General features: G+C 48.3%; 1 protein-coding gene across 13 annotated transcripts in view; it reads right to left on the bottom strand.

Annotated features, from left to right (window-relative positions):
- The window catches only part of ADAMTSL3 (ADAMTS like 3), a 340,842-nt gene that overhangs the window by 86,899 nt on the left and 241,874 nt on the right, over positions 1-12,069 (bottom strand). For all 13 annotated transcript variants that reach the window (XR_012647201.1, XM_075007111.1, XM_075007108.1 and 10 more), the window contains exon 15: positions 10,242-10,326. Coding sequence is in view for 12 of the 13 variants with exons in the window: in XM_075007111.1 (XP_074863212.1) it covers positions 10,242-10,326 (85 nt within the window). In the remaining variant the exon portion in view is untranslated. The remainder of the gene's footprint in view (positions 1-10,241; positions 10,327-12,069) is intronic.

The raw sequence follows: 12,069 nt of genomic DNA, 5'->3' as shown, positions 1-12,069 counted from the left end.
AATACAAAGGATTGGAAGGAGGTTCCAATCCTAGTGCTTCTCTAAAGATTTGAGAGTATAAACATCACCTGATGACATTCACTGAAGGTACGCAAGCTTGAGAGACTCTGCTACCCTCAGAAATATTAAAAAGTAAACAGGAGCTAAGACTAGTTATCAGTTGGAAGAAAAGGATAGTATAGGGGACACACAGCTATAAAATGCCTGGCTGCGCAGGGCAAAGATCTGTAGTTTCTGCACAGTAACCAGTAAAAAGTTGTTCCAGGAAAGTGCAGAATGGAACTAAATGGAAAAATAGATGCTCCAGCCCCACCTTGGGGTACTGTCAATCTGTCCCCTTTCCCAGAATTGGGGAGTTGGAAAAAATAGAAAATTCTAAAGTATAATGTAAGCAATGTTTGTGGTGTGACAGCATGTTTATTCACAGCAGGGAAAGATCCCAGCAAGTGGTCATTCTTCAGTTCTCCTGCTCTTACAGCACTCCTAGGTGACAGAGCAAACAATTGCCAGCCCCGGGGTGGGGAAGGAGAGAGAAGAGTGTAGAGAAAGAAAAAGTAGCTTTTCAATCAGTATGGCTAGGGGGAGAGGCATGGGGCTGCTGCCCCCGTCCCAAGAACTAATGTCCAAGGTTTGCAGAAGCATCCAAACATTTGGGTTCTTATCTGAGTAGACTCTCCAAAACACTGGTCCATCACTCAACCATCTCTATAAAATGCAGAGCCACAAATTTTATCCTGTTGAGAGATTACATATTGGACAAAATACATGACCAGCTTCCTGTGGAGAGGCTTCAAGGAAGTCTGAAATACATATACTTAAAAAGGGAACAAATGGGGGATTTTTTTTTAAAAAAATGCAACGAACAGGAAACTCTGAGGACTTCACCACGTTTCAGTTTTGGTAAATGCAATTATATTCAAATCTAGAGAACAATCATTTTGGATGATCTCATGTTGCAAACAAAACATACCAGCTTTCAAAAGCATTCTAAAATTATCCTCTACTTCTCCAAGTTATTAAAAGAAAAGGTGGGGAGGTGTCTATTTCTTTAACATATTATTAAAAGAAAAGGCTGCAAAATCTTGCTGAAGCCTTGCTGTGAATCCTACTGTAACTAAGAAGGCTCCAGGGAGGAACATTAAAAATAATGATGGGTATCAACTGTCATCACATTCCACAACTAAAAGCTCAAAAGGTCAAACCTACATTTTTCTTGGCCTTGGTTTACCAGCAGTCATTTTTAAATTTTCCTAATAATAATAATAAAAAGGCTTTTGAACATTCACCCTCTATGTAAATTCAGGATTCCAGCAGTGGTAGACCACAGCAGCAGAGGTATTTGTCTTCCTGGTTTGGCACATCCCGTTTGTGGGGTTTGAAAACACAGCTGCATTTATTTCCTTATTCATTATCAACTACAATATTGCCTGAAGACACAAAAAACAGCTATAATAAAAGGATAAACTAAGTGCTGAGAGTTCATGTCGCAATTTTAGTTTGGACGACAAAAGAATAAATAATGTTAAAAGTGGCAATGTACCAAGGAAATTGTGAACACTTTGCTAGCCAGAGGTGGGCTAGACCTTGTCATACTGTGTCACATATAAACTACAAAAGCTAAGTTAAACATACTCTAAAGCAGGAGGGAAAGATAGGTTACTCACCATAGTAACGGTGGTTCTTCGAGATGTGTCCCCGTGGGTGCTCCACAATAGGTGTCGGGCTCGCCCGGCGCCGCAGATCGGATCTTCCAAGCAGTTTCTGCCGGACCGCGCATGCGCCGGCGCACGCCGCTCCCTTGCGCGATCCGGTCCCCGCCAGTTCCTTGACCAACCGCCTCGGATGCTCCTGCAAAACACTAAACAGAGATCCGAAGCGGGGAGGATGGGCGGGTGGTGGAGCACCCACGGGTACACATCTCGAAGAACCACCGTTACTACAGTGAGTAACCTTTCTTTCTTCTTCGAGTGTCCCCGTGGGTGCTCCACAATAGGTGACTACCCAGCAGTAACCCAAGATAGGAGGTGGGTAATCGGATTATGTGCAGCTTGTCCCCGAGAGGACTGCTGTCAAGAGATGGCTATCCTCTTGGAATACCCTGTGAAGGGCGTAATGTTTGGCGAAGGTGTCATAGGATGACCAGGTCGCTGCTCTGCAAATGTCTTTTAGCGCAACGCCCTTGAAAAAGGCTGTTGATGCTGCCACCACCCTAGTGGAATGAGCCCTGGGCGTGGCCAGTAAAGGAGTCTTTTTGAGTTCGTAGCACATTTTTATGCAGGATACGATGTGCTTCGAGATTCTCTGCGAAGAAAGACCTTCTCCTTTCGATTTGGGAGCGAGAGAGACTAGGAGTCTATCCGTCTTCCGGAAGGACTTGGTCCTGTCTATATAGAAGGCTAGCGCCCTCCTCACGTCCAGGAGGTGTAGGCGCGCCTCTTTGTTAGAGTTATGAGGCTTTGGATAAAACGAGGGTAAAACAATAGGTTCGTTAATGTGAAACTCAGAAGAAACCTTGGGAACAAAGGCTGGATGCAGCCGTATGGTTACCGCCTCTTGGAAAAAACAGTGCAGGGTGGCGTTGCCATAACTGCCGCAAGCTCGCTCACCCTGCGAGCTGACGTAATTGCGAGAAGAAAGGTCGTCTTTATCGTAAGGAGGCGGAGGGAAACCGTGGCCAAGGGCTCGAACGGTGGTCCCGTTAGCACGTTAAGCACCAGGTCCAAGTTCCACGAAGGTGGAAGCGGTTTCCGAGGCGGGTATAGGTTTACCAACCCTTTGAGGAACCTGGTAACCATAGGATGGGCGAACACCGTGTGCCCTTCCTCCTCGTGTCTGAACGCCGAAATGTCGGCAAGGTGGACCTTTAACGAGGATAGTGAGAGTCCTCCTCTCTTGAGGTCCAGTAAATACTCTAATATTACAGGTATAGGCACCGAAAGGGGGGGCAGCTGTTTGGTAGAACACCATGCCGTGAAGCGAGTCCATTTCTGCTTGTAGGCCTTCCTGGTGGAAGTCCTCCTGCTACTTTTTAGGACTTGCTGCACTTCCTCCGTGTATGTGCTCTCTAAGGAGCTGAGCCATGGATTAACCACGCTTGTAGTCGCAGGCCTTGGGGGTGCGGATGCACTATGGACCCCTGGGCTTGCGTGAGCAGATCCGGTGCCACCGGAAGGGGCATCGGTGGACGGTCCGACATGCGCAGGAGTAGGGGGAACCATTGCTGTCGATCCCACGTTGGGACTATCAGGATCATTCGGGCTCCTTCCCTCCTGGCTTTCTGCAAGACTTTGTGGATTAGCACTGTGGGAGGAAAAGCGTAAAGCAGGGGGCCCCTCCACGAGATCGCGAATGTGTCCCCCAGGGACCCCCGTCCCAGTCCTGCCCTGGAGCAGAATCGTGGGCACTTCTTGTTGTGTTGAGTGGCAAACAGGTCTATCTGGGGAAAACCCCATGCGTGGAAAATCGGTCGTAGCAGATCGGGACGGATCTGCCACTCGTGCGTGAGTGCAAAATGCCTGCTCAGCTGGTCTGCCTTCACATTGTGAGTGTCTGGTAAGTACGAGGCTTTCAAGATTGTATTGTTGGCGATGCACCAGTTCCATAACCGGACTGCTTCCGCACATAAGGCACGGGACCGAGCTCCTCCTTGCCGGTTTATATAAAACATGGTGGAGGTATTGTCTGTACTGATCCCGACAACTTTGCCTTGCATATGGTCTCGAAAGTGTCTGCAGGCGTTGAACACTGCTCTGAGCTCCAGTATATTTATGTGCAGTGACTGCTCCGTGGAGGACCACAGCCCTTGAGTCACCTCTTCGCCCATGTGTGCTCCCCACCCTATGAGGGAGGCATCTGTAGTAAGAAAAACCGATATTTGTGGTTGGTGGAAGGGTACCCCTGTTAGCAAGTTCTTGGGGTTTACCCACCATTGCAGGGATTTGCGCACCTCTGCTGTGGGCGACACCACCCTGTGAACGGTGTGTGCTGCCGGTTTGTATACGCTCGCCAGCCAGTGCTGCATGCTGCGCATGTGTAACCTGGCGTTCTGTACTACGAACGTCGCCACTGCCATGTGGCCCAGCAGCTGTAAGCACGTCAGGACCGGCACCGTAGGGCTGAAGGTGATGACCTGCACGAGGGAGCCGATGGCCCGGAAGCGAGTCTCTGGTAGATATACTCTCGCTGTAATAGAATTTATGCGTGCCCCTATGAACTTTATGTCCTGTGTGGGGTCTATCTTTGATTTTGCCAGATTGATAACCAGGCCGAGCGAAGAGAACGTGCCTGCTGTGACGCGTATCATGCATAGTACCTCCTCCTTCGAGGCCCCTTTGAGTAGGCAGTCGTCCAGATACGGGAATATAAATACCCCGTCTGTGCAGGTAGGCTGACACCACTGCCAAGGTCTTGGTGAAGACTCTGGGGGCCGAGGAGAGGCCAAACGGTAGTACCTTGTATTGAAAATGTTCTTTGCCTACCATGAACCGGAGGAATCGCCGGTGAGCCGGATGGATAGTTATGTGAAAATACGCGTCTTGCAAATCGAGGGCTGCAAACCAATCTCCATCGTCCAGTGCCGTAAGGATGGAGGCGATTGTGATCATCCGAAAACGTTGCTTGCGCAGGTACCGGTTGAGGCCTCGAAGATTTAAGATGGCCCTCCAGCCTCCTGTCTTTTTCTCCGTGAGGAAGTACCTCGAGTAGAACCCTTTTCCTTGCAGTTGCTCTGGCACTCGTTCCACTGCCCCTATGAGCATGAGATGGTCTACCTCCTGCTTGAGCCTCGCTACGTGGGAGGCCTCCTGGAGGTGGGGCCTGGGTGGAGGTCGTGGCGGTGGGAGCGACTGGAAGGGAATGGCGTACCCCGTGGCTATGATCTCCAACACCCATTTGTCTGTGGTGATCCTTTGCCACTGGTCGTAGAATGGTCGGAGGCGATGGTGGAATAGCCGTTTCGGATGACCTTGTGCGATGGTAGTGATGGCGCAGCCCTGGATCTGTGTGTCAAACTTGTGGCCTTTGGCCCTGCCCCGAGGACGCACGGCTCTGTTGTGAACATCGCCTGGGAGTTCTGTACTGCTGGTGCTGTTGATGTCGCCCTTGCTCGTAACCCCTGTGGTACTGGGGACGCTGTTGCTGGTACTGGTACCATCTCTGTTGAGGGTAGTACTTTTTCTTTCTGTATGGAGGGGTGTAAATCCCCAGGGTCCTAAGTGTGGCTCTTGAATCTTTACTGGAATGAAGGACTGAGTCAGTTGATTCAGCAAACAGCTTCTGCGAGTCGAAGGGAAGATCGACTATCTTTGCCTGCAGATCCCTCGGTATACCCGAAGTCTGGAGCCAGGACTCCCTTCGCATCACCACTGCCGTAGCTGTGGAACGTGCTGCTGTGTCCGCAACATCCAGGGCGATCTGAACTCCCGTCCTCGAGGCCGCGTAGCCTTCTTGCACGATGGCCTTGAGCACCGCTTTCTTGTCCTCTGGAAGCGAGTCCATGAGGGAGGTTAACCTAGTGTAGTTGTCGAAATTATGGTTCGCTAAATGCGCTGCGTAATTTGCCATTCGCAACAGTAGAGTGGAGGAGGAGTAGACCTTTCTGCCGAACAGCTCTAGCTTCTTGGCATCTTTGTCTGTTCCCCCTGTCTTGAATTGAGATGTCTTTGATCTTTGTTGCGACGACTCCACCACCAAGGAATTTGGTTGTGGGTGGCTGAACAGGAACTCCATGCCCTTCGCCGGCACGAAGTATTTCTTATCCGCTCTCTTGTGGACAGGCGGAATAGTCGCAGGGGTCTGCCATATCGTAGTGGCGGACTCCAAGATTGCGTCATCAAGCGGTATTGCTATTTTGGAGGAGGCCGGAGGTCTCAGATTTTTGAGGAGCTTATGGTGTTTCTCTTGCACCTCAGCTGTCTGGATGCCTTGCGTGAAGGCCACCCTCTTAAACAGCTCTTGAAACTGTTTGAGATCGTCCGGAGGATGGACGTTCCCCGGGGCCGTAGCCTCGTCCGGGGAGGAGAGCGAGGAACCACTGGGGTACGCCTCTCTGGACCCTTCCAGTTCCTGTTGGTGATGGTACACCCTCTCGCTAGAGGCTTGCGAGGGAAAATCTCGGGGTTCCATAACCAGTCCCCCCTGAGATACTTGAGTCTCTGTCCCCGTTCGCGATTGCCCTCGGGGATACGAGATCGTCTGTGGGGATCTTTCCCTGGTAGATTGCCGGTGGTGTCTATGCCCCGCGTGATAGGGGCGACCATGGCAGTATAGGCACTGTTCTTGGGAAGGTGACCTAGACCACTCCCTTGGTGCATACCCTCTGCGTCTGGGGGAGCGAGATTGTCGAGAGATCTGGGACACTGGAGAGAGCGATTTTGGATAGTATTCCAGCGGCTCAAACCCCAGAAAGGGTGAAGGTGATCCCAGCCAGGGCGAGGCTGGTTGTAAAAATGGCGACGGGGGCTCCGGGTAGGCTAGGGGGGACCCCTGCCTTCTGGTTGGAGTCTGCAGCATAAGCGGAGGTCTGAAAGAAAGCAACTCTGGAGCCCTGTCTGGAGAGGGGCTGTGGTGCCTCGTTTTGTGTGCAGCCTTCCCCCTCCCTTGGGGAGGTAACTCCGCCCCCTGACATGTAGGGGATCTCGGCCCCGACCGCGCCGTGATCGGCACGCTCATGGGTGGTGCCGCACGGGCGGTGTCCTCCGGTGCCTGCAGGCTGCGTGCCTGCGTGCTCTGCACCGCCGGTTCCCCGGGGGTCGGTGCCGCTGCTTGCGGTGCCGCCGGTACCGGCACTTGTTTAGCCGCTGCCCTGCCTGCGGTGCAGGGCGGCTGTTTGATTATCGGAGGCTGAGCCACCTCCACGTGGCTCTCCGTGCCGCCGCCGATCAGCTGTTGCTGCGGCTGGGGGCTGCGTGCTCCTCCCGTCCCGCTCGCTGTTGCTGCCGGCAGGGATTGGGCTGGGGAGGCTTTCCTCCGTTTTTGTGCTGATGGGGTGAGGGAGGCGGCTTTCCTTTTATGGGCCCCGGAGGGTCCCTCCTGCTGCGGCCACTCCGGCACGTCTGGCTGGAGGGCCTTGTCGAAGAGCAGCATTTTAAGCCGCATCTCCCTGTCCTTCCTTGCTCTGGCTGTTAGTTTTGCACAGAAGGAGCATTTCTGCGTGACATGGGACTCCCCCAGGCACCTTATGCAGAGACTGTGCCCATCAGACGCTGGCATTGCCTCTCGGCAGGACTCACATTTCTTAAATCCTGAAGAGGACATTGTTGGTGAGTCTTCCAGTTGTTAATGGGTACTTAGCACCTTCTCTGTGCTGTTTTTCCCCTTCTCCGATAGCCTGCCGCGGCAGGAGGGCTGATGGCCCTAGGCTCCTGGCCTCCGGTGTTCCGCTTGTTACTGGGACTGGACTGAATGCCGTCCCGCTTGTTGTTTTTTTTTTTTTTTTGAAAAATAACAACTGGCTAACTTGCAGTAGCCTAAGAACTTGAAAACTTTAAAGAAAAAACAGTTAAAACCATTGAATACGCTAACTTGGCCTTAGCCTAGTTCGGATTCCGTCTGCAGCCGACAGCGGTTAAGAGGAACTGGCTGGGACCGGATCGCGCACGTGGCCAGGAGCGCGCAAGGGAGCGGCGTGCGCCGGCGCATGCGCGGTCCGGCAGAAACTGCTTGGAAGATCTGATCTGCGGCGCCGGGCGAGCCCAACACCTATTGTGGAGCACCCACGGGGCACTCGAAGAAGAATTAATTGTTACCATTCACTGTGGGGGAAATAGCAACCGTGTGTTACAGTTTTAATTTAGACCCAATGCTTTGACTCCCAAAACCTTATTCCAGCTGGAAAGGGCCAGATCACACAGGATAAAAGATTCAAAAGGTGCTGCAAAAATTGTCATGATTGTAAAGTACTGTTCATGTGACTGAAGGGCAAACTGAAAGGACGAAGGCAGAATCATTCTATTTTGCTCGAAAACAGAAGCCTCAGTTGCCAGTCTCGAGGACGGTGATTAATTTCAATCCATATGTTTCTGCTATAATGTACATGCAGTACTCTCATGCAAATAGGGAGGCTAGCTGGGAAGCGGCCTACTCCAGTCATATACTTTTGTTCAAGATCAGCTTCACATATAGACCTATTTAATGACTTTTGAGCTCCTCTTACCTACCAGCCTCCTCAGAAGAATAGGGCAAGAACAGGTCTAGCATCCTAGTAGCGATAAGAGAAAACTGCACCAACATAAGAAGGTAAATGGGGGAGCTGTGTGGGATATAAGACCTTGGTCTCCGGAGACCACAGAATAGCACTGTATAAACGACACCATGGAAATTAGTATAGTCCAGGGGTTTCATGGAATCACTAGTGATGAGAGGCTGAAGGGCCTGTTTGGATCCAGGTCCAAATATGTTTGCTCTGATGATGTTCTGATGACGGATCCTTGGGGGTGAGGCAGGGTACACTGATTGACAGTTGAACAAGGGTTAGGTCTGCAAGATGGGAAAAAAGACTGTGCTCAGAAGGGAGGACCAAAACTAGGAGAATGAGGATACACGGAACACCTAGCTATATGCATAGTGTCTTTGAATGTGGGGCATCTGGGAGGAAAGGCATCTGTACCGTAATTCAGCCATACTGAGGTATGTATCTGTTGTGGTTGTAAGTTTAGAATAAAACCCATTACAAAGTTTCTGGTTCTGCTGCTGTTTCAGCATATTCAGATCTCTAAGCTGAGTTGACCTGTTCTCACTAATTTGTTCTTTGCTTCTTCTGTAGAGATATCACTGTGAGAACCCTAAGAGCCTGGAGAGTGCATTAGTTCCCACCAGCATACCCCACCACACCTCTAGAGATGATTTCACATCTGTCCATTCCCAGATGCAGGTACTCAACATAAAGAGGCTTATTCAGCTAGCATTATTGCTCTGAACAATCATAGTAATGGAGAGGTATCCATGTTAGTCTGTACTCCAAAAAACAAAACAGCAGAAATGTAGCACTTTAAAGACTAACAAAATGATTTATTTGGTGATGAGCTCTCATGGGACAGACCCATTTCTTCAGATCAATCTCATTTCCAATACAGACTGACATTTGTAAGTACAGAGGACCAAAAAGAAAAAAAAATGCAATAAAAACCAACAAATCAAATAGGATTGAAGGAAGAGGGTGAGCTCACATTCAGACATGACCTCTGCATTCACGGCCACCAATTTAGAGGGCAGAGTAGCCACTCATAAGTAATCAACACTTGGCCATAGTCACCAGTCAATGAAAAATGTCCAGCAGCAGTTAATATAATAGCTTGTACTAACACCTGTTTGGCACAAGGTGTCCTTTGTAAGCCAGTGCAGGTATCAAATACTTAGTCTTGTTGGCACTTGTTAATATGTATGAGCCAAAACAGAGAATAGCTAAGTTGCAGGAGAAAAATAAAAAGTCAGGTTCCTACATTCTCCTCTCAGGTGTAGTAGTGTAAACGTTCTCTCATCTGAGTAACTTCAGATTTACATAATTAGAATTAAGAGGTGAATTTGGACCAAACACTACACGTTACAGTGAATGCTTTGGAAACCCATGTAAACACATGCTGCAGTTAAAATATATGGCAGAGACAAGCATCACCCAAAGTTATTCTACACCCAGGTGATTCTATGAATGTTCATTGCATCAGAAATATGAGCTGGACCAGAGGGGTATGAATAGAGCTGAACTCAGGGGAATGCCAGTTATTGAGAGCAAAACTACTTCTCAGCCCTAGAGTCAAAGTCGTGGTAGGTTTTGAATGGCTTTGATAAATCTAATTAACTCCCCTCAAATCACTGGCATGGTTGGTACTATTTGGATGGGGTGGGGAAGGATCAAGGAGGTATGTCCCTTTCCAGCAACATGCTCTTCTCCAGCTCCAACACCACCATTACACTGTCGAGTGGAAGGGAATGGTTAGCTTAAAGCAGTCTACACTGGCTTACATCAGATGAGGACTGTCTGACCCACTGGAGAAATCCTTAACAGCTCTCAAGACTATCTTAAGGTCCCCTCTGTTGAGGCACAGCAAGCCATCAATCTGACCCATATATTCTATGCCACACAGGAGAGCTGTTCCAAAAGCTAGGCTGTCAAGATATAAAACTAGGAATAATAATCCACAACGTAGCACAGTCCCAAAGCGCATCAAATATCAAGTTGATCTTCAGGAAAACAGGCTTTGCAAATGACCTATAACATTTTTTCCCACCCAGGAAGGGGAACTTACATTGGTTCTTCTGATGCTGTTCTGATCTCTTCTATTTCTTGTGCTTGTTTGAACCAGGGTAGTTTAGCTTCCACAGGACCTTTTTCTGGTAGGGGTGAAAAGCATAATTCTTTCCATCAAATCTGAAGCATTAAATACACATTGCTTTATTCACTTCATCACATTACTTTCTACATAGTACATTGAATAAGGATAGGTCCAAAACAAAAGCCCAGATGAAAAATTCCTCTTCCAAATTCTAGAGAAATGTGCAATTGAATTTGTCTGCAGGTCCATTTCTGCTATTGAAATGAGTAACAGTTGAAGTATTAGCTGTTAATTTTTGTGACTGACAACTGTCTTATCACTATTCATTAAAGGCATGTCTAAACTAGAGAGATCTGTTGACAGAAGTTACTGTCGGAACATACCTTCTGACAAAATTTCTGTCGACAGATAGCAGGCACACACAAAAGCAAATCACTTTATTGATTGGCTCTGTGTCGACCGAGCGAAACAAATGGCAAACTGGAAGCATAACAGACAGGGCTGCCTGGTGATCCAGAAGCCCTACCTGTTGACAGAAGGCCCCCTGGAGCATCCACACAGCTTTTTTGTTGACAAATTCTCTCAAGAAAGCCATTCTGTCCTGTCAGGGAGAAGTCTGTCAACAAAAGTGCCACACGCTGTTGATTTACTGTCAACCAAACACATTTTTAGTGTGTCTGCTTCATGAGTTTTGTCCACAAAACCAGGTTTTTTGTCAACAAAGCTCTCAGTGGAGCCATAGTTGAAGTGTTTACGTGATATTTCATTTGATTTGTCTGCACCTACCTGGGCACAAATACAAGCATTCTGCTTGGCTCATTAAGAGATGAGAAAGCTGCAGCAACAACAAATTTGGCACTGCTTTGTTTTATGAATAACTTCAGGCATCTTGACTCACTTTATTGTAACTATCTATGGAAAGGAAGAACTTAAATAGGAAAATAAAGAAGTCTTTATGGCAAACAATGTGATTTACCACAATTTTTTTTTAAATTCCAATGAAACTGAACAAAATGCTTAACTAATCTGCAATTTTCAGCATACACAGAAAACATCTTAGAATTCTTTATAGAGTAACGTTTAAAATTCAAATAAGAAAACTGTTCTCCTTTTGCACTTGGCCTTGTAATATTCATTTATTATTTGAACAATGGATGAGATAGGCAGCACTACAAATCTTTTATTCCATAATAAAATTTCCTCTGTATTATTATGGCATTGTTATTGAACCCTGACTTCCAGGAACACCAGTAATTCAATATCCATGTCCATTCAATCTTTGTCTTCTTTTCTGAGTCTCCCAAAAATGCTGCTGGCTAGTGAAGCTATTTTTGAGGTGGACACCTAAATCTGTAATAGACTGCCAGTGCCAACTCCCCTAATATGGTTAGAAGAATTGCCAAAGGTGTAACACCTTTCAGTCATTATGCAGCTAGGCTGGATTCAAACCAAAGACTTCCACATGAAACACTCTGGCTACGTCTAAACAAGAGAGTTTTGTCAACAAAATGCCAGTGCCCACATTACAAATGCATTCTATCGACAGCAAATCAGAAGAACGTTGCACTTCTGTCGACAGCATTCTGCTGTTCCCCCATGAGGCAAAATGCCTCTCTCAGTGGAGATCTGTTGACAGAAAGCCAGTGTGGATGCTCTGGGGGAGCGTTCTGTTGACAGATAAGTCCTCCGTGGTGTTGGCCACCTGGCCTGTGGGGACGCCTTGTCCACATCACAGGCCTCCTGCTCCGGCCGAAGCCTCAGAAACCTTGTGGCAGGAAGCTGACAGCAACACTTTACTCTT

The sequence above is a fragment of the Carettochelys insculpta genome, chromosome 12, assembly GCF_033958435.1.
Source record: "Carettochelys insculpta isolate YL-2023 chromosome 12, ASM3395843v1, whole genome shotgun sequence".
Lineage (NCBI taxonomy): Eukaryota > Metazoa > Chordata > Testudines > Carettochelyidae > Carettochelys > Carettochelys insculpta.
This window is presented reverse-complemented; position numbering and strand designations above follow the sequence as displayed.